General features: G+C 41.9%; 1 protein-coding gene across 1 annotated transcript in view; it reads left to right on the forward strand.

The window, feature by feature from the left end:
- ITGA1 (integrin subunit alpha 1) overlaps nucleotides 1-23539 on the forward strand; it is a 90127-nt gene that overhangs the window by 49041 nt on the left and 17547 nt on the right. Inside the window, exons 15-23 of the mRNA XM_054986534.1 lie at nucleotides 41-171; nucleotides 3881-4044; nucleotides 5138-5274; nucleotides 8936-9046; nucleotides 11262-11347; nucleotides 14389-14524; nucleotides 16443-16523; nucleotides 20866-20942; nucleotides 21829-21918. Of these exons, the coding sequence (XP_054842509.1) occupies nucleotides 41-171; nucleotides 3881-4044; nucleotides 5138-5274; nucleotides 8936-9046; nucleotides 11262-11347; nucleotides 14389-14524; nucleotides 16443-16523; nucleotides 20866-20942; nucleotides 21829-21918 (1013 nt within the window). The remainder of the gene's footprint in view (nucleotides 1-40; nucleotides 172-3880; nucleotides 4045-5137; nucleotides 5275-8935; nucleotides 9047-11261; nucleotides 11348-14388; nucleotides 14525-16442; nucleotides 16524-20865; nucleotides 20943-21828; nucleotides 21919-23539) is intronic.

The raw sequence follows: 23539 nt of genomic DNA on the forward strand, positions 1-23539 counted from the left end.
CTTAGCATTCCCTATTGTAAATATATTGTATTTTCCACAGCGCATTGCCTCAGGTGGAGATGGGGAAACAATGAAATTTTTCGGTCAGTCTATCCATGGCACAATGGATTTGAATGGCGATGGACTGACAGATGTCACCATTGGCGGCCTTGGAGGGGCAGCCCTCTTTTGGTATGTGTGCTCAGATTTAGAGCAATCAGATTGTCACAAACAATTGGGAAATGAAAGCTAGACTTGTTTTAGAGTGCCAGTATAGATTATTAGCATAGGTTGGGGCAGACTGACTGTGTATTGACAAATTTCCCCAAAATGTTCTGTGGATGACTACAGGTACTGGCTATTGTAAAATCAGTATCTTTGATAGATCATTGTTGAAGCCCATTATGACATCTCTTGCATACCCATGCATGTGTGCGCGTACACACCCACTTATTAAATTATTTAAAGATTTATTTTATAAAGAAGAAAGTTAGTGCTTTGTTACAGCACTACAGATATAACAAATGTGCAAAATATTCACAAGCAAATGTAATACTTCCAGAGGCCATTCGTGTTAATCTGTTACAGCAAAATTAAACAGATGTCAAGTGCAGCCTTAAAGACTAATGTCATTTTTCCAGCATAAGCTTTTTAGAGTCAGAGCTCATCAGATAAAGGTGACAAAGTGAGTGGAAAGCTCATGCTAGAATAAATTTTGCTAGTCTTCAAGGTGACACTGGACTTCTATTTAATTTTTAAGCACCTGTAGTATATATGAGTCAAAGGGGGCAAAATTGTACTTATCACCACACAACATTGTATCTCAGCTTGCATTTCTGCTTGCACAAAATGTTGTGTACTGCCAGAATAGCAACAGCTGCTTTAAGAATGCTTTAAGGCTTGCCTGAAAGGTTTTCTTCAAGCGTTCCCTATGAACAGCATGCCCTATCCTAAACTGCTTTTGAAATTGGCCTCTTTCAAAATAGTTTTGGCATGTGGTTGCCAATCTCTAGGTAGAGCCGAGAGGCTCCATGTGACCTAGACTTCACATGTCCACCATAAAGGGTGTTCCAAACAGTGTTGCCAACCTCCAAGTGGGGCCTGAGGATCTCCTGGAATTACAACTGTTCTCCAGATGAGAGGTCCCCTGGAGAAAATGGCTGCTTTGGAAGGTGGACTCTATGGCACCATACCCCACTGCAGTGCTCCTCTCCCCAAATATTGCCCTCCCCAGTAGGGATGCTAGACCTCCATTGGGGGCAGGGAATCCCCCCACACACACCCTGCCCCTACTTACCTGGCCAGCGGGTGAGCGCGCACCTTCCATGAGCGCTCCCCTGCAGGGCTGTGTGCTCCCATGTGCAGCAGCTGCCTGGATTGGGCCCATCTTGGCCTGGATCTTGGCCACTGCAGAGCATGGGAGCGCTCCTGTGCTCTGCAGTGGCCCAAAATGGGCCCGTTTTGGCCCAAATCGGGCTCATTTCAGGCCCGTTTTTGCATGGATCGGGCCCATTTTGGGTTGCGGTGGAACACAGAAGCACTCCCGCACTCTGCAGCAGCCCTGATAAGACCCAAAATGGGCCCGATCCACACCAAAACAGGCCCGAAACGAGCCTAATTTTGTTGACGGAGCGCAGGAGTGCTCCCGCACTCGCAGCGGCCCCAATCCAAGCCCCTGCGGAGCGTGGGCGTGCTCCCAGGGGGCTGTGTGATGACATCACTTCTGGGAAGTGACATCATCATGCTTGCAGGAGCACGCACGCGCGCACACCCCACCCCAAGAGGTAAGTGCAGGGAGCCAGTCCCCCACTGGGAGGTTAAGAGGGACTGGCAACCCTACTCCCCAGCCTCCATCTACAAATCACCAGGTATTTCCCAATCCAGAGTTGGCAACCCTAAGATACTGGAGAAGGGAGCTGCTCTTTGAGAAATGCTAGCCTTGCCTGGGTATGTGGAACTAGTTACATATTGGACTCAAGGCACTTTTACATTGCTTTTCCAGTTTTCAAATAGCCTGACAATGCAAACACAATTACACTCTTCTAAATCCACTGAAGTCAACTCTTCTAATCCTATGGACATAGAAAGATAAGCCACTAAGTTCACAAGGCTGCTCACAAATAAACCATAATTAAAAATTGCAAAACTACATAAAGCTATGGTGCAAATCCCAGTGGAAGAAAACCCTAGTGGAACAGAAACAGCCTGTCAGGTAAAAGATTCTCGTAACCAATACTCAGAATGAAGAACAGTGAATAATCTTTCTCCCTAGGCAAAAAAAATCCTCTCCCCTAAAGAGTTCTGCTTTAACTTGGTCCTTAAATGCCACAAGGAAGTGGTAAAATAATTTTCCCCAGGGAAAGAGTTTTGAAATACGTGTCCCAGTTTCAAAAGGCACTGTCCTCTGTGGCCACCCTCCCAACTTCTGATGATGGGCACACTGAAAGAATGTCCTTTGAGAAAGAACTTGAGAAGAGACACCAGCAAGTAATTAAACTGTGGAATTCACTGCCAGTGAACATAGCGATGGCCATTGGCCACTAGCATAAAGGGGATTAGACAACTTCATTGAGAATAGGTCCATCAGAGGCTAGTAGCTATGATGGCTAATAGGAACCTCCATCAGAGACAGTAAACCTCTGAATACAGTGCTTGGAGAGGCAACATCAAGAGAAGGCCTTGGCCTACAAGCCAAGTTTTGTTGGTCCTCCAGAGCAAACGGTTGGCCACTGTGTGAAACAGAATGCTGGAATAGATGGCCCAGTAGGTCTCTTCCTATGTTGTTATGCAGGGAAGACCATATCTGAGTCAACTGACTTTTAAAGCTGCCGTCCTGCGTATGCTTTCTTGGGAGCCAACCCTATTAAACGCTGTGTGTGGGATTATGCAGCATGTAGTCTGTGTCATATATTTGCAGCTTTAAAGTTAAAAACCAATACTTTAAATTGAGGCCAGGAACAAACCAGCAGCCGATGAAGAAGGCGGGCATAATATAATCCATGTGGCTAGCCCCAGTTAACAGTCTGGCATTAGTGCTGGAAACCAGCTGTAGTTTTTGGACTGTCTTCAAAGGTGGCCTTACAAAGAGTTCATTATAGTGTTCTATTTTGGATGTATCTGAGCCATGAATTAGTGTAGTTAAGTGGGTTTTCTCCAGGAAAGGAAACAAGCAGCAGGCCAGCTTCAAGTGGTAAAATGCACTCCTGGGTGCACATCCAGGTACAATAATCGTCCCATGAGAGCATTCAGACTGAGAACCTGGGTCTTCAGGGGGAGCGTAATCCCATCTAATACAGGCTGGACTCCTATCCCTAGATAATGATTACTTCTGTACAGTTCAGATTATGCTTTAGTTTGTCTACCCTCATCTAGTCCATTGCTGAACTCAAACACTAATTCAAAGTCTTCACCATCTTCATAGAATCAATTAAAAGGGAAAGAGGGCTAGGGTTGCCAACTCTGGTTTGGGAAATTCCTGGAGATTTGAGAATGTGTTTGTGGAGGGCAGAGCTTTGGGAGGGGAGGTTGGCAACCCTAGAGGGAGCTGGTATCATCTGTATCCCAAATCTCTAGACAACCTCCCACAGCAATTTCATATAGATGTTAAATGCATAGGAGACAGGATAGTCCATTGTTCCACAAGCAACTGTCATAGCAACTGGGTGGAGCAACTATCCTCCAATAAACCACCTGGGGCGTACGTGCAGAAGGGGAAGGGACCACTGCATAACAATATGCGCTCCTGCCCCAACATGGCAAGCCAGAAGATTGTTACTGCCAGTGGCATCAAAGGCTTCTGAAAAGCAAATCAATATCATCTAAGCATGCCCAAGGCTAAAATGCTCAAATTAGTAGCACTAGTAGTATATTCTAATATTTTCATTGTTGTATGTCTTATTAGGACGCGAGATGTTGCTAAGATAAATGCTTCCATGAATTTCATGCCCAGCAGAATTAATATCCAGAAGATAAACAATGGCACACAAAGAAAAAATGTGTCCATCAACAGCACAATCTGTTTTGAAGTCCGATTGAAATCAAAGGAAGATACAATTTATGAAAGAGGTGAGGAGACATTGTCCAAATTATAGAAATTTGCTATGAATGTTTATCTACATTTGTCTGCCATTCTATAAGCATTTGTTTTGGAGCAGTTCCTTAGATGGATCTGAAGATAAGCTGCTTTATATCTTAATATACTACAAGAAAAACAGAATATAAACTGTCAAAATGTCTTACCATTGGATGCTAAATATTGACTCTGTTGCATAGATACCTGCTGCTGTAACATTGTGGTATTTTAAACTCTGCCCAAGCAGTGGTTGGGAGGCAGTTTCCAGGATGGGTGCCTGAATAGGCAGGGTTTGGAGAGTGGAAAGACCTCAGTGATGTGTAATACTATAGATTCCACCCTCCAAAACAGCCATTTTCTCTAGGGAAACTGATCTCTGTTATCTGGAGATCAGTTGTAATTCCAGGAGATCCTTAGGCCCTACCCAGAGTTGGCAACTGTTTGGTGACCCGATTATGGTGGACATCAACAAATAGAAACAAAAGTCTAGGTCATGTGCCCTAAAGATTCAAACAGGGATGAAGGCCACATTGATGACTTGTAGTTTTTCTCCTGTTGCTCCTGGTCAGAAAACTTTGTCAACCTCTGGGTGGAGTCTAGAACTTTCCAGGAATTACAGCTGATCTCCAAAGTATGAAGATCAGTTCCCCTGAAGAAAATGGCACCTTTAGAAGTCATACTCTGTGTCTTCGCATCCTGCTGTTCTCTTTGCTCCCTAAACTCTGCCCTCCCCAAGCACTGCCCCCACATTTCCAGGAATTTCCCAATCTGAAGTTGGCAGCCCAAGGGTCAGATTTATATATTTATTTGACTTCTCTACCACCCCTCCACCATGTTTAGCACTTGAAGCAAAGTAGTCACATATGCTTCCGCTGGTACTCCTGCTTTGCATATTAAAAAAAGGTCTAGAGAAGTAAGAAAAAACTTGAGAGGGAGACAGTCCTCGTTTAAAAAAAATAAAATAACAGTGTGTTTTAGTGAAACTAAACTGCCCAGAGCCCCTGAGGATGGGCAGTTTATAAATCGAATAATAACAACAACAACAACAACTACACATGTAACCAATTCTTCCTATTGTTTTCCTAGATATCCAGTACTGGCTCACACTGGATGCACAAAGGAAGTCATCTCGGAGTTTTTTCACAGGAACCCAAGAACGGAAGATACAAAAAAATATCACAGTCAACGGGTCAGAATGTATTAATCATACCTTCTACATGTTGGCAAGTAAATCATATAAAGCAGCTCTCCTATTTTCCCATTGCTGTTCATATTTGTCTTGTATTGAATTAGTGTCAAACTGATTTCTAAAGGACTCCTACATTCAAAAGTAATGTTCAAATAGTTCATTGGTCTATTTCAGAGAATTTATACCTGAGTGTGAACACTATTCTCATAGACATCTGTGTCCTTTGTTTTGTTGCCATGCCTCTGCATTTGAAAGTGTTACAGTAACATGCATTTCCATTCATTGTCAGTATCACAGATGGACAACTATGGCTGTTTCTTTTGTCTGCTTGAGGATCTGGGAAACGCAGGTTCATATCCCAGCTCTGCCACAGAAGTTCAATGGGTGACCTTGGCCAGTCATTCTCTTTCAGCCAAACCTACTGCACAGGGTTGTTGTGAGGATAAAATGATATTGTAAGCTGCTTTGGGACTCCCTAGGTGAGAAATTCAGGAGGAACATAAATGGCATTTGCATGGGAGGAATAATTTAAATTATGCTAGATTTTTCCTTCATAGTTGGGTATTGAGCTACATATGCTTCCATTCATCAGCCAGGACCAAAATAGCCATATGAGCCATCTTGCATATGAAGGAGCTTTTCAGATACTTTACTGCAACCCATCCCTCCAGAACAGCATTCCATTCAATGCAAAAGGCTGCTGCTCTCCAAAACACCACCCCTTGCCCCATCCTAGCACATGGGCTTCTTTGGATCCCTATCATATAATTATACTAATCTGTGTTTGTGACCCAACAACATTCCTTTACGATGCAGAAGAGACTGAATACTCTTGGACACATTTTCTTATAGCTGGCACATTTTGCTCTATGTTCTAGACTGCTCCTTATACTCTTCCACATTTTTAAATTGGTTGGTAGTCCAGAATTTGCTAGGAAGAACCTGAAGGGAGGGGAGAGTGTAGATTTCTTTAGTGAATCAGTAAGGGACTCTTGTAGCCTATTACTTCAGGGCATGTAAAAAAATCAATAGGAGTTTGAAGGAAAATGTCAAATCATGTGATTGACTATGAGGTGTGATTTCTTCTAAGGTAGGTTTGGGTCCTATTTAGAGGGACTGGGTAGGGCAGGGATAAGAATGCCAAAATTAAGTGGGCCTGGAGATCTCCTAGAATTATAATTGCTGTCCAGGCGACAGACATGAGTTCCCCTGGACAGATGGCTCATTTGGATATAATCAAATAAATAGGTCAATATTTTTTTTAACAGAGATATTCTGATTCCGGAGAGGGAAGGTGGCATGGTATAGTAGTAGTAGTAGTAGTAGTAGTAGTAGTAGTAGTAGTAGTAGTAGTAGTAGTAGTAGTAATAGAACCCTTCCAGTCTGGTTTCCACCCAGGACATGGGGTCGAGACATTGCTGGTCGCCCTCACAGACGATCTCCACAGAAATCTGGATCAGGGCAGATCAGCACTGCTGATTTTGCTGGATGTCAGCAGCGTTTGATACGGTCGATCATGAGCTTTTGACCCACCGTCTTGCCAATGTGGGGATTCAGGGGACAGCACTGCAGTGGCTGGTCTCCTTTCTCCATGATCGGGGACAGAGGGTGGCGCTTGGGGAGAGAGTGTCATCTCGTAGGCCACTGGTATGTGGTGTGCCACAGGGAGTGATACTCTCTCCATTATTATTTAATATCTATATGCGCCCCCTCGCCCGGCTGGTGCAGAGTTTCGGGCTTGGGTGTCAACAATATGCGGATGACACCCAGCTTTATTTGTTGTTGGATGGGCGGCCTGGATCGGCCCCTGGTGCCCTGGAGTGTGCTTTTGAGGCTGTGGCTGGTTGGTTGAGACAAAGTCGGCTGAAATTGAATCCCACGAAGACGGAGGTCCTGTATGTGGGTCGTGGGGAGATGGCTTTGGGACCCCGGCTTCCTACACTTGATGAGGCAGCACTTACACTGGCCCTGAGAGTTTGGAGCCTGGGGGTGATTCTGGATTCCTTCCTGAAGATGAAGGACCAGATCACTACAGTTTCCAGGTCTTCCTTTTATTATCTTCAGCAGGCCAGTCAGCTTGCCCCTTATTTGTCTCCCCGTGACTTGACAACAGTGGTCCAAGCAATGGTCACCTCTAGGTTGGATTACTGTAATGTGCTCTACGCTGGGCTTCCCATGGGCCTGATCCGGCGGTTACAGCTGGTACAGAATGCAGCAGCGCGGGTCATTGCTGGAGCATCGGTGTGGGAGCATATTACACCGGTGCTACACCAGCTGCATTGGCTGCCAGTGGAGTACCGAATCAGGTTCAAGGTTTTGGTGTTAACCTACAAAGCCCTACGCGGACTGGGACCAACGTATCTGAGGGACCGTCTCTCACCATAGGAGCCCCGGAGGACTCTCCGCTCTGGTGGAAAACATCTTTTAAGTGTCCCTGGCCCTAGGGAGGCCCGCCTGGCATCAACCAGGGCCAGGGCCTTTTCGGTCCTGGCCCCGATCTGGTGGAATGTTCTGTCTTGCGAGACAAGGGCCCGGCAAGATTTGCTTGCATTTCGCCGGGCCTGTAAGACAGAGCTATTCCGCCAGGCATATGGCTGATGCCGGGCAGTGCCCACCCCCCGTGAAGGGGGGGGTTAAACCATCGCCCCTATGCGAACACAGAGGCATGTATGAACCACTATGCAGCATGAATTGTAATATTTAATGTTTTTAAATGTTTTTAAATGTATTATTTAATGTTTTTAAATGTTTTAATGATGTTTGTATTTGTTATCCGCCCTGAGCCTGCGAAAGCGAGGAGGGCGGAATATAAATATAATAAATTAAATTAAATTAATAATAATAATAATAGATTTATATACTGCTCTTCAGGATGACTTAATACCCACTCAGAGTGGTTTACAAAATATGCCATTATTATCCCCGCAACAAAACACCCTGTGAAGTGGATGGGGCTGAGAGAGCTCCTAGAAGCTGTGACTGGCTCAAGGTCACCCAGCTGGCTTCAAGTGGAGGAGTGGGGACTCAAACCCAGTTCTCCAGTTTAGAGTCCTATTCTCCTAACCACTACACCAAACTGGCTCTCAGATCTGTAACCAACTCTACACTTGACCTGGAAATAGTCCTCATTGTTTCCTCAGTGTAACTATAGGATGCAGCATTTCAAACACATGGTTTTCTTATTAACACAAAACATTTTCACATGTGCACCTAAAGATGTAATGTGTGGATGTGCAGAGATGCACAGTATCCACAGCTCTTTACAGGGTATGTAGCTGCCACCAAATGGTAGTTCTTTTGTACATCTCTCCAGTAACTTTTAGCAAAAGAAGAACATGCCAGGACAGGATATCTTTCTGCTCTGTGCTTCTCTGCCTCCTACAATCAACATCCAGGAAACTGGAGTGGGAACAGGGGTATCTCATCACACATTACTAGATATATTACAGAGGAGACTCTGGGGAGATGGTGGTCACATGTCTCCCAAAATGTTTGGCTGTGATCAGGAAAGGAGTTTTATTTTAGGAAAATTATACTTTTTGTCTTGTTTCCATATATATGTGAATGATACAAAGTTTAGACTAGCCTTATCAAACAGCAAGTCATTTATTTTCAGAATATGTTATCTTTTTAAAAAATATATTGAGCACTGAAACTAATGAAAAGTTTCAATGACTGATTTGGTTTACCTCTAGAGCAAACCTGACTTTCGTGATGCTGTGAAGATTCTACTAGAGTTCAATTTTTCTGACCCTGAAAGTGGCCCTATTCTTGACACTGAGCTGCCCAACTCCATATACGAATATGTAAGTCACCGTATTGTGGAATATGTGATATTGTTATTAAACTATTAAGTGTATAGTGAGAAATGAATCCTTATGCAGAATCACACAGAGACCATTTTCATCAGTCTCCAAACTATCTTGTGAATGAAGAAGAGGGACCCAAATTATAAACAAGCCTCTAAGAAGAAGTCTAGTTTTCACAATTTCATTCCATTGGACTGTAGTTCAGATTGAGTAGAACAGGATTGACTCAAGGTCCTACGATTTAAAGATATTCTTCTCATTAAGCCGCATGAAATGGCAGATAAAGGTGACAGAATTTGGGGCTGCACCACTTCAGATTGCAGGATGGATTATAGATTTGCATTTCCCATCTTTAAAAAAAAAAAAAAGCAGGGAGAAAGGTGTTAATATATCTGAATCCATGATATGCTAGAAATATTCCACAATCCAAAATAAAATCCCTTCTGTTTTGACTGCCCAGAATTATACCACCTGATTCTACATAACTTGCAGAACAGTTTTCAAGAATCAGACGTCAGATTCTTTGAATAAATAGCCACGGCTAACCGTTCACCTTCTCTCAACCCGGCCATTTCCTCTTCCCCCAGCTTGCCTGTCTTTAGGACCCCAGAAATATTGCTGTAACCACTGCCAACGCATCACTTTTCTGTCCTTTTCCTTCCCAAATCCCAAGGTTCTCTAGGTTTCTTTCACTTCCTAGATACTGCCATATTTCCCAACATGTATAAACTGGCAAGAAGTTTAGTTAGTGTTAATTTCCCAGTGCCATATACACAACAAATTCACATTTGTTATGTGCAAACATTATGGTTCTACCTGTGAATTTTTTTGCACATTAAAAATAAAATACATGAAGCTGCCTTTGGTGTCTGCGAGAAAGAACAAAAAGAGACAGAAAGGGAAAATAACAACTTCCTGATGTACACCAGATAGACAGGCCTACAGATGGGAAGGTAGTTAAAGTTATTTGCTGAATCACAGCATCAGGGCATTTGAGTCAAAGTCCATCATGTTGTTTGTTGAACTGCCACTCTCTGTTTTCCACTCATTTGCTCACCACTTTCTTTCTCTTGCTTCACTAATGCTGCTTTCCCACAAGCCACAGTCACTTTGAATCTAGACAATGCCGGAAAGCCAACTGGGATCTCACAAAACTTCACAATATCTGAGATGGCATTCTACATTTGAGGGGGATTTAACACCCTCTATTGTTTTTATTAAGTTTTGGAGGTTTTCTGGGGCGGGGGGAGGGAGAGTTTACTGACCCCTCCACCATCTGTACATGGCCCCATTGTGCAGAATTTTTAATCTACATCCTACGGCTGACAGGATTTGAGTCCAGTGGCACCTTAGAGACCATCAAGATTTTCAGAGTGTAAACTCTTGAAGAGTCAGAGCTCCCATCTTCAGACACAAGTAGGGATGGAGATCCCTGAGCCTTTTTATCCCAGCCAAAAAGGGTAGGATGTTACAAGGGTAGGTATCAGGATGTGAAAATACCATACAGCTTAATAGAGCAGAAATTAGCATCTATAGTGAGATAAGAATCTTAAGTCTTGGTTCAGCCCCCCCACCCCCAATCCTCCCCCAAGGGGGAAGAAGTCCACTGTTCTGAATTGGTGAATAAACTCCATTTCAGCAATCTCACATTGTAATCTCCCCTTGAAGTTTCTCTGTTTGAGGACAGCTACTTTTAGGTCCACAGTGGAATGTCCTGGAAGATTTAAATATTCTTCCAGTGTTTTTTGAGCACTATAATTTCTAATGTCACATTTATTCTTTTGCCCATTTATTCTTTTGGCACTGACTTGTTTGTCCAATGTAGGGAGAGGAAGGGCATTGCTGACACTTGATAGCTTATATAACATTGGAAGATGAACAAGTGAATGAACCTGAGGTGGTACTGGTGTTGTTAGGTCCAGAGATCATGCTGTTGGAGTCAACATGTTCACTATATGGATTAGTAGCTTCCAAGGCGCGTTGATGTCATTCCTAAGTTTAGAAAATAAACACTGCATAGAAAATTGTCAGAAGAAGATGTTTCCAAAGTGCAATTATTCTGTTGCACAATACAAGACTGTAAAGCCTTGTGGAAAGTATCATTTGATAACTGACTGCAAGTTCCTTGTGCAGCACAAGTCAATGGCCAAAGTAGACTTTTGAGATTGTATGTTGTCTAACTTTTCTCTTGATGATAACTAATACTTTACAGATCCCATTCACAAAAGATTGTGGGAAAAAGGAGAAATGCATTACTGATCTACAACTGACTGCTGATGCAAGATTAGAAAGAGACAGGTAATCTAGCTGAAACTTCATGTTTAATACCTTCGCACAAAACTTCGCTCCCTCCACCTTTCAACAAGTGAACGTGTTCATTATTATCTTGCCAGGCAAGGTCCAGTTTGCCCAAGTTTTAATGGGTAGGATTTTAACCAAGGGGTTGGGCCTGAAAATGCTATTCTCCTCAAGGAAGGAGTCCTTCCAGGATAGGAACAGCACCTTCCATGAAGAGAAGGATCCAGTCCCATGACTTGTATATCATCCTGAATTATTTCATATTAATTGGTTGTCACTGACTTGCAGATATTTTACACTGCTTTTTAAAATGCTTTTTAGTTTGTTTTGCTAATGTTAATGTTATTCCTTGACATTGAAAGTCCCCTGAATTCTGTTATATTGGAAAGATCTTCAAGTAACAATGCAAAATATAATAATCAGTGGGTTGGATCCTACCAGCTTTTCTGCTTGCTCTCATCCAATTCCCTTCCTCACTGCAGCACTTATCCCATAAGGCTTTTGTCTGTGAGGATGCCATGGTCTGTAGCATAGCCTTTTGGTGGTCCTGCCTCCTTTTTTTTTACCAGTAGCAAAGCTGGTGGGGTTGAACCCAATGCGCCCAACACCCTCTTCCTAAATCAAATTGGGAGAACTCTAAACAGCTTATCAAAAATTTGCCATGCTGGTTATTATGTAAATTAAGTTGGAATTATATTTTACAGGAAGTATGCAATTGGCCCTGAGAACGACAGTTCTGCATCTGTTTGTTCTCTCCTTCTAGTAACATTTGAATCAATGATTTGGATTAAGAGGTGCAGGGAGTCATCAAATTTCCAGATAGCACAAAAGTAAGAGGGATAGCTAATATCACAGAAGAAATAAAATTCAAAAAGACCTTGATTCATTGGAAAGCTGAGCTGAAGTTAACAAAACAAAATTCACCAGTGACAAATACTAAGCTCCCTAAGCAAAAAAAATAAAATAAAATGTGCAAGTATAGGATAGAGGGGGTAAGGATAGCCAGCTTGGCAGTAGTTCATGTAGAAAGGATCTTGGGTTTTTAATTGATCACAACCTGAACTTGAGTCTGCAGCATGATGTGGTTGAAAACAAGGTTAACGAAATTGTAGGCTACATTTATAGAACAGTATCCAAGTCACAAGAAGTGCTAAACCCACCTTGTCTGCAGTAGAGATGGGCACGAACAGAAAAAAAAGTGAACATGATGTTCGTTGTTCATTGTTCGTTGCCATCCACGAACAGGGACTCATGAACAACCACGAACATGGCCCTGTTCACGAACATGTTCATGGTTGGCTGTTCGTGGGGGCCAGCAGACTCTCCTCCAGCCATCATCCAAGTCAAGATCCCTACTGCACCACTCCCAGAAACCTGACCTGAGTAGGCACCAGGAAAGGTATCAATAATAAATAATAGCTTGGCCCATAGCCTGGCAGCAGCCCTGGAACCTGAAGGGGTAGATCCCTACCACACCACTCCCAGAAACCTTACCTGAGCAGGCAGCAGGAAAGGTACCAATAATAAATAATAGCTTGGCCCAGAGCCTGGAAGCAGCCCTGGAAGCTGAAGGGGTAGATCCCTATCCCACCACACACAAAGAAAATTCAGGCTCCAATGCACTCTGTCAAAATACCAACAGCAACTGTCTCTCTCCCTCTCCACTGTCTGCAAAGCCAGGGCTGGGAGCCCCCCTCCCCCCTGGTCTTTGCTCCCTTGTAACAAATTTGGAGCTCCACACTTGAAAGGAAGACCTGCCTATCAAGCTAAATTGGACTTAGATTGGGGTTTCCAGGGCAACAGCAGGAGTTCAGACAGAGTTTAGACAATCCCTGCCTAAGTTGCCAAGGGAATTGATTGCAGGTGTCAGACTGTCTGGTTTGACTAACAGCAACAAACAGCAACGAACGAGGCTTGCAATGACCACCTGTTCATTTAGAATGGAGCCTCACAAACAGCTTGTTCGTGAGCAGCAGATTGGATTGTGTGTGGCCTTTTTTTGTTCGTATTGCCCATCTCTAGTCTGCAGTACTGTGTTCAGTTCTGGGCTGTCTGCTAAGAAACAAATGGGAATGGGCTCACAGGAGGGCAATCACAATGATTGGGGCTTAGGAAAACAAGTCCTATGAAAAAACGTTGTATATAAAGGAAGAGGAGACGGGAAGGGCTGTGGCTCAGTAGTAGAGCATCTGCTTGGCTTGCAAAAGGTCCGAGGTTCTCCAGTATCTCCAGCAAAAAGGATCAGGTGGTAGGCAATGTAAAAGACCTCCATCTGAGCCCCTGGAGAGCCACTGCCAGCCTAAGTAGATAATACTGACCTTGATGGACCAATGGTTTGATTTAGTATAAGGCAGCTCCATGTGTATATCCCTGGAGGCAAGAAGCAGAAGTAGGAGAAGGCAAGGCTGAGAGAGGGCATGACCAAACTTTTCAAATAACTGAAGGGCTGTCACATGGACAAGAGCAAGGATGTGTCTGTAGCTCTGGTGGACAAAAGTATATCTAGTGGGCTTAAATTTCAGAAGGATAGATTTTAGTGCAACTTCTGGAGCAATTTCTTAAAGATAAGAGCAATTCAACAATGGAGCCAATTGCCTGGTGTGTGTGTGTGTAGGGGGTGGGGGCTGGCTTTCCCGCACTGAACTTCTTTAGTTAGAAGCTGGACAGCCGTCTGGTGGGGGGTTCTCTGGCGTTGCATTTCCTGCATTAAGAGGGAAGTTGGACCAGATAGCCTATAAGGACATTTCCAACTCTAGGACTATAACCTTTTGTTTTGCAGTGTGAGATATTTGATGGGGAGAGAGACTGTCGTTGACAGCAGTCAGTCATCTCCTGTAGTTTCTCCCATGCTACAGCTGTTTGCGACAAGACTCCTGCAACAGTTCAGAGTCTATCCATTAATTCAATCTTTTGGTATTTCTTTCTAATAAAACTTCATATGTCTTGCTGGGGGCCACAAAAATCTGTGATTAAAAAGAAAACGATAAGAGATGTTGTTCTTAAATTATTACCTACATTTTTCTTTTTAAATATTTTTACAGTTCTTCTGTGGTCATCATCAAGTCCAGCAATTACAAATTCCCAGTGCATCTGCTTGTTAGGAATAAAAAAGACAGTGCTTATAATACGAGAGTCATAGTTCAATATCCTGCAAATATTATTTTCGTTGGAACTGAGGTACGTATTCCTATATGTTACCACATTGGGGTGGGGGCATGTTCATCTGCTCAAGCCCAGGCTCAAGTGTATATGCTCAAGTGTATATGTATGCTTATTAAGTGGTTTCATAGGCAGTTCTCACCAAGGTGATCAAACTCTCATTGAGATGGTACACCCATGTCTGCCTGAAGCATTTTACATCGCAGGTGTGTGCTTTCATGATTGAATTTTGCTCCATACACACTATGCAAAAGCCCTCCTCTCTCCAGAAAACTGAATGCCAGGAAGGCTGATAGGCTATGTCTTCTCCATGCTATCTAGTTGTCCATGTGGACAGCATTTTTTGAATGGAGGAATGTTAAGACATGGGAGCCCTCACCTGCTACCAGAAGTGGTTTCATCCAGGCCTAGATATACTACCTCAGTGAGAAACAGGACCCACATTATGATACCTGAGGAAGAAGTCTAAATGGCACCCCATACTGGCAAAATAGAATAATAAATCAAATAACTGATATTTTGCTTCTCTCTAATGGTACCCTAAAAGCTGCCGCCTTATAGAGGTTGTCTCCCCCTCTCTAATGAAAAACACAAGAGGTGGTTATCTTTTCAACTGGAAATCAGGGAGGACGCTCTATATGTAACCACGGTTAAGAGAAATTAACACTTTGGCAAGTGTTAATTTCTTTTAACCGTGGTTACATATAGATCATATCGATTTTCTGGGATTGTATAGATATTGGCTGCTCCCTTTGCCACTTGAGATTCAATGTGTTTAAGCTTTAAAACGCTCACATTTACTGTTTTATGCACAGTATTGGCTGGGTGACACAAACAAGACTGAACAGTGCATGGAACAAAATAGTGACGTTCCCTCATATCATAGCCAGACAATAGTAATGGATGTGAAAAGCAGATAAGGAAAGTATCAGTAGTACTGGAGCATTTTGTGTATATTATGATGTCAGGTTCAGGGGCAGCTCGTAGGTCCATGTGAACTCTTTTTATAGAATAGGCCAATGACTCTTAGCGTCAGTGTCTGTGTCTGCCACTCCCTCTAGCATCTGAAATCTCCCTCTTAAGAGGAGTTGGGTGTTTTATCACATGGGAGAACATAAGACGAGCCCTGTTTGATCAGGCCAGTGATCTGTCTAGTCCAGCATACTGTCTCACACAGTAGCCCACTAGGCCAACGACAGGGCATAGACGCTGAGGCCTTCCCTTGATGTTGCCTCCTACATCTGGTATTCTGAGATTTACTGCCCCTGAATATGGAAGTTCCCTTTGGTCGCTATGGCTCATAGCCACTGATGGAACTGTCCACCATGAATTTGTCTAATCGCCTTTTAAAGTCAAGTAGGAAAAGAAATGTGCATAGTCAACAAACCCATAGGCCAGAAAACTGAGGAGTGTGGGAGCAAGGAGGGAGCACCACGCAGGAGCTGAGCCTCAATTTGAGGTCATTGCAGCCTACATTACCCATAACCCTGCTTGTCACAGTCCCTCTCTCTGTGCAAGGCTCAAATGCCTCACTGACGGTCAGTGAAGAGTTTTTGCATGACCTACAGTTGCATGATGTGTCAGACACATGTATAAACAAAAACTATGATTCTCTACTACTGCATTAAATTAAAGTGGACTGAGTGTTGGGCTTGGACCTGATTCAAATCCTAGCTGAGTGAGCGCATTATCATTACCCATCAGCTTATCCTAGTTCACAGGGTGGTTGTATGCATATACCAGTCATTGACCCAAGTAAGTCACTCAGTAAGTTTCATGGCCAAGCAGAGATCTGAACCTGGATCTCCTCAGTCCTAGCCTTACAACTGCTACGCTTGTCTTTAAATATGCATCACAATACTAAGCATTTTGTTTCAGTCCTTGCTGTTTTCATTTTTTACAAATTAAAGTGTGGTTGTTGTCCTTTGCTGTCCAGAAAATACAAAAAGATAGCTGTGAACTCGGGCATAACATCACCTGCAAAGTGGGTTATCCCTTCCTAACACCTGGAGAAGAGGTAAGATGTGGTGTATTTAGCTGGTTTTGGTTCATTACAGTTTCTCCGGGTCAGCAAGTACTTGTTCCTTTTTGTGGTGGTTGGTGCTCCGATTCAAGACACATACGGAGCCGAGATAGTGATCGAACCTCATCATCCAGCTGGTGAAAAGGAGTAATCCCCATGTTATCTGGTGCCATTTCCCCTCAAGCCACCATTCCTCTCCCCTGTTCACTGGCAAGCTTTTTAGAGCTAGACTCATAGCATAGTATAATAGAGTTTTAACTCTCACCGTCAGTGTTGTCGTTGCTGTTGAGTTTAAATTTGCAGGAAGAGTATTATTCATTTTTAAATTTTAAATTTTACAGTGCCAGGAGAGTTTAGATAATAATAATACATATTATTATCTAATAATAATAATGTATTATTAGATAATATGTATTAATAATAATACATGATATTTAAATAATAATACATATTATTATATATTATTATCCAATAAACATCTGTGACACTTATGCAACCCTATTCCAGACAATGTATCAGGTCTCAATTGTAGAAGTGCATATGCATATATATATATACACTAGTGGAAGAAAGAGTCTCATCTTCCCACAATCAATAAATCGCAATTGGGCTGCTGGGAAATATAATACCCTAAAACCAGTGGCTTCCTTGAGGGAAATGCCTGTCACCCACACAATAAATGAGCAGCCACTCTACATATTGTGTGAAACTAAAACTGGAAAAAAGATCTAGGAGCAGTTGGAAGCCAGGATCATACTACAGGCAACCCCCCCCCCCCCACTGAGACTGCTGCTCAGATGTTATTTCTGTCTTCACCCTCATTGTCTGGCAAGACCCCAGGGCCAAAACTGACAGCAGCCATTCTTACAACCTCATATCATCAAGTATTGTTCTCAGCCTTTACATTAATGGTATAGCCCACTGCTCTGTTTATAAAGGGACATTCCACTGTATCTGAGGCTTTTCAGAAGTTGCGTTCCCATATCCTCATTGTGTGACCTGGCTCAGCTCTCTTGACAATAAATTGGCTGACGGCAAACTTTCCCACAACTTGTTTTCTTCTCACTGTGTCTCTATATCAGATGAGAACCATAGCCAGAGAACTTAAAAGTAACACACTTAACCAGTTGTAGATTCTTTCTGTATGGTTAATGAAATACATTTTAGTAGCCCACACTATATCCTTTGCTAATTCAAAACAAATGTCTATACAGAACTTCTTTAAACTGGAAGCAAGCTAATATTTATAAATTCAGACAGATGTTTCAAGATGAAATTAGTCCCTTTAGTGAAAGACTGTATATCTATAATCTGCTATGTTAGAATACTTTCTACTTTCTGATTCTGCTGGGTATTTGTACTCACACAAGGTAGGTTGGATGTAGCCAGCTTTGCTGATGCTGTAAAAGGGACAAGGGGGTCCCCTTTGACCACTAAAGAAAGTCTGCTGGAGATCATGGGGTTTGTATATACAAAAGCCACTTGGGGTGAAGGTTGTATTATAGGCAGGAATTGGGTGAGATTGAGCAAAAAAGATGGCCAGATCCAACTCATGATTCCCAGGTAGCAGCAAATAAAGTGGATATTATTCCATCATACTGTGAACAGAATAATGCAGCTGTTTATTTACATATTATAAACATTTTGCTTTGCTTTGCAGCTATGCTAAAGCTTCACTATAAGCAGCTTAAGTACAGAGAGCCAGTAATGATGTAGTGGTTTGAGTGTCAAACAAGGGGTTAGATCCAGAAAGCATTTTTATTCAGTTTCACTAGATATCACTCCATACTGTAGCCCCTCATCCAGCCACCCACAGGTCCCATGAACCCCAGCACAGACTTCTTTATTGGTTAAGGGGGAAAAGCAGTGGAAAAGATGGCTGGATCCAACCCTAGCATTGGAAAGATCCAGATTCAAATCTCTACTCAGCTGCAAGGCTCATTGGCTGTGCTATCCTAAGCAAAATTACTCCCTTGTAATTCCACTGAAGTCCACAATCTTAGAATGGTGTCAGTACTAAGAATGGCATTGTAGATGATGGCCTTGGGCCTGTAAATGTTCTCAGCCTAACCTACCTCACAGGGTTGTTGTAAACTAGAAGAAAATGCCTATATAAGCACCCTTAGCTCTTGGAGGAAAGTCTGCTTTCCATCCATTCACAGGGGAAAGGAGATTATTTCTTTAAAATATTTACATGCCACGACAGCTTACAATTACAAGAATTTTTAGAAAAACCAGTATCACAGTACTCACTTTCTATTGGTGCCCTGAATAGTAAACTCAACAGTAAAGATGAAATCTGGCTCCCTCATCTGGGAAAACTTTAACACTTCTATTACTTTGCTAGCTATTGTTGCCAAGAAGACCATATTTTTACTGAGTCATAGCAAATTCAATACTAAATTTATTTGAGGATTGCTTATTTTTAGTTGAGTGTCCAGGACCTTCAAGCTAACAGCCTGTGTCTTTTACTGGGTGCGGCAAACACATTCTGCTACTCCTTCAGGGCAGAATTGGATGTTATTTGCAAATGGATGCAACAAAATGCTGTTTCTTGTAGGAAGAGCAAGTTCAGGAAGAGACAGGGTAGACTGGAGAAACAGCAGGGAAAGTCCTTCAGAAGAATAACGATTGCAGGAAAAACTAAACAGAAGGTCCAGACAGAAGGAGATGAAGATGAGCTACTTTTTTATTGAAATCCCCCTCTGCTTCCCCACCAAGTAGAGTTGCTAGGTTGGGAAATTCCTGGATATTTTGGGGTAAAATCTGGATTGTTGGGGTTTAGCAAGAGAAGAGACCTTAGTGATGTATAAGGTCATACAGGCTACCCTCCAAAGCAGCCATGTTCTGCCAAGGAACTTAACAATGGAGATCAATTTTAATTCCAGTAGATCTTCAGGCCCCACTTAGAGACTCATGGAACAAGAGATCACAGAAATACAAACATATACCCATGAACACTTACTAAATATAAATCAAATTAATATGAATAGTATCATGAAAAAGGCAGCCAAATATAGTTTTCTTGAAAGACAATGACTCATACACTGGAAGGTTTGCTGTTTTGAGAGTTACTAATTATCAGCAAACCTTCCAGCATATGAGTCATTGTCTTTCAAGCAAACGATTGAGATAGTGATTGTGTATTTAAGATTATTCTGTTCACAGTGGGATGCATTTTGGCTTTTAATAAGACATTGTAACAATCAAAGGAGACATTGGCATTGATGTCTATTGTGGTAATATTTTCATGATGTATATGTATATGTATATGTATATGTATATGTATATGTATATGTATATGTATATGTATATGTATATGTATATGTATATGTATATGTATATGTATATGTATATGTATATGTATATGTACAAAAGCAATTTGATTTATATTTAGTTAAGTGTTCACGGGTATACTTTTGTATTTCAATGACCCACCTGGAGACTGACAGCTCTGCCCTTTCCTTTACATCATGTTTTTCATCTGACTTTCATCCTGTGCACCTAGTTTTTCACAGGAGGAGGTCTTCTGGAAGCCCCGTTCACACAACTCCCAGCAGCGTATGTAGTCAAACACTTCATATGCATCTGAATGAAGATACTAGCTTTCTGCTCCGTGTTGCTTTCAGTGAAGTGTATCATTGGATGTATATCCAGATCTGCATCTTGACGTACATGGGGATGTGCATTCAGATACATATCCATGTACATCACCCTTGAAGACAATGCCAAGTAGATGGACCACGCTTTAAAGGATCATGTGGAATGGAAGTTGGGCTCAGGCAATAGAATCTGTATTTTCCAAGGCATCTTCTCACCACCACAGACTTCTTCCCCCTTTGCAACTTAAATCATCCTTTGGGAGATCATATTTGCCTTAGGAATGATGCACTTCTGTGAGGCCAGTGGCCTTTCTGCCTTGATCCTTTAAAGTGCAAGAAGGTAGTTCTTCTTACAGTTTTCAAGGACCCTTGAGGAAACAGTCAGGGTTGGACAGAAGTGCACATCCTCTGGTAGGTACTTAAACACTGTTCTCAGTTTTAGACATTCACTAGCTGCATAATAGTAACATTGATGGCTGGGGACATTAAAGAGATCAGACATTTCCTGTATAATTATGTTTCTCATTCCTAGGGACCTTCCTAGCACTTTAGGACTGCCCCAGCTCAACCCTCCCTATTTTACCTCATTTTTGAATCCAGCTTATCTGCCCAGGGGGCGCACAGGGGGGAGTGACATCATATTGCATCCTGTTATTTACCATCTCCCACATATTGTTTCTGTTAACGTTAACTATTTTGTTCTTCTGATGCATTTTAATAATTTTTCTATTTAGATTTCCTTCAATATAGCATTCCAGTTCAATGTATCTTTTCTTCTGGAAAATACTACTATTCAATTTTCTGTAACAAGGTTAGTCCTAATCATTAATTGTATGTATTTTTATTCACTAACAGATTAAGAAAAATCTGTATTACTTGTATTACCAAATGAGGTATTTCTTAGAGTATTTAGCTCCAAATCAGATGCTGAGAATATATAAACATTTTGCATTTAGAAATGAACAGTAGCCATCAATTTCCTGAAAGAGAACAAAATTAAGTGGATTAAAGAAGTAGCGTTTTTTAATTAAAGGTCTTTGTAGCAAAAATGAATCAAATTTTATAGCTGTATAAAATCACAACGTTAGTATATACTTTGACACAATTTAAAGTGAGTTGAACTGAGACCTGAAGTTCAAGTAGCAGGTCAAAACACTGACATTCATTGGTGTTATATTACAGTAAACTATATATATGAGAGTTCCTTCTTGGATAGTACAATCAGGCCTTTTTTCAGCAGGACTGCGGTGGAATGGAGTTCCGGAACCTCTTGAAAATGGTCACATGGCTGGTGGCCCCGCCCCCTGATCTCCAGACTGAGGGGAGTTTAGATTGCCCTCCGCACCGCTCTGCGCGTGGAGGGCAATCTAAACTCCCCTCTGTCTGGAGATCAGGGGGCGGGGCCACCAGCCATGTGACCATTTTCTCTAAGGGCAACCCACTGAGTTCCACCACCTCTTTTCCCAGAAAAAAAGCTCTGAGTACAATTATTTCATATCTATGACAATTTTTTTTACTAATCTCATTTGGAGTTTAGTCTAAAATACCAGTGTTTGTTGGAAATAGCTATTTCATTTCCCAGTTTTTAAAAAATGGATCATGTTTTTAACCAATAGCAAGCATGACAGTACAGCAAATCAGAGCCCAAATGTAATGGATGAATTTCACGCTCTATTCTAAATCATTTTTCTCCTTAGTGACAGTGAAGAACTTGATGAGACCCTTTTCGACAACAGAGGAAGCATTACAATACCAGTAAAATATGAAAGCGGATTGGTGTTTTCAAGGTATTAGTGCTTCCTTGAGTATTTTTTTCTGTTTTAGAGGATTTATAGGAGACAGTCAGAGACAGTCTAGAATATTTTTCCCTTCCCATCTGGTAAAAATAAAAGTATATCTTAATTTTTAAAAGTGTGGTTAACTAGATAAATTGAAGTCCTGGGATTTAAATCAATGTTATCAAATTTAATTGAATCTGTTGGCTTGGAATGTGTGCCCACACCAGAATTCTCCTGAAGCAACTGAGAAACTGGCAGAACTTTTGGGGTCAGCAGTGCAGGAGAAGCAAACAAGCAAGGTTTTTTATCTTCCAGCCCTGCACAGCCACCACTTGAGTCCAAGGTAAAAGAATCTCTGAGATGCGGCCAGCATGCCCAGCCAAGCACAACCTCAATCTCCTCATTTAATTTGTAGGCAGTGGGAAATACATAAATTGTTAAGTACAAGTGTTGATAGAGCATGCAAATAGAAGTGGCTCGTCTTTAATCAAACTTTTTCTAATAGAAAAGACATTTTCGTCAACTTGTTTCTCATAAGATATTGTTAATTGCCAAAACTTACTGGGAATTTTTTGAAACAATTCAAGATAACAACAACAAAATGTTTCCATGCAGAGAGGTGTCTTTCACATAAGGACAGTTTTTTGTTATTTTCCTGTTCCTGGTGCAGCTGCAAATAAAGTGCAGCAGAAATGGGGTTTCCACATGCCAGGTTTCCCTGCCCCAATCCCTGGAAGTGACCACCCTCTCGCCAGTGCTACCAGGGCTTTTGCATTTTTTTAAAAAAAAATTATACTAGAATATCATCATATTGATATCAATAGTAAGGATAGGTTCTACAGGTTCCCTGAATTCCCAACTTTTATTTATTTATTTATTTTTTAAAGCAAGTCTCTAAGCCCTTCCCTTGCAGATATATTCCTTTTTCTTTATATCTCCACAAGGGAAAGGGCTAGAGACTTACTTTTCTTTTTAAAAAATGAAAACTGGAAAATAAGAGAAACTAATACATCTATCAGTTCAATTGTATATAGAATGATATTCTAGTGCCAATTTTAAAAAAATAAATAAAAGTCCCCCCAGGGGTAGAAATGGCTGCTGTAGGTACAGGATCAGGGAAAATGGCTGCCATGTGAGCCAGAAAATCCACCCACCTACCAACGCAGCAACCATTCAGGCTACAATCTTTCCCAAGGATTGGGAGTAGAGGCAGGCATGAACTGAAATATGAACCGGTTCATCATGAACCAGGCCAGTTTGTGGTTCACGAACCAGCTGTTCATGGGAGCTCATTTCTCATGAACCATGGTGAATTTTAGCCTGATTCATTTGGTTTGTTTTTCAGTTTGTCACTGTAGACAGCCCGGCGCTGATCAATCAGTTTCCTAGGCAACAGGGGGATGGAGGATGGGCTCCCTGCAGTCCTTCTGCTGACCCAGAAGTGACATTTTCATGAACTGAACAAACTGGTTCGTGAACTGGGGCACGTTCATGGAAGTTCGTGGTTCGTGAAACCTGACGAACTATGAACTGCACGGTTCAGAACTCTCCCGGTTTGTGCCCATCTTTAATCAGGAGTAAAGCAGGTTTGAGAAAGATCAGAGAAAAACAGAGTAGTTGTGAGGATAAA

This window comes from Eublepharis macularius, chromosome 8, assembly GCF_028583425.1.
Source record: "Eublepharis macularius isolate TG4126 chromosome 8, MPM_Emac_v1.0, whole genome shotgun sequence".
NCBI classification, from domain to species: domain Eukaryota; kingdom Metazoa; phylum Chordata; class Lepidosauria; order Squamata; family Eublepharidae; genus Eublepharis; species Eublepharis macularius.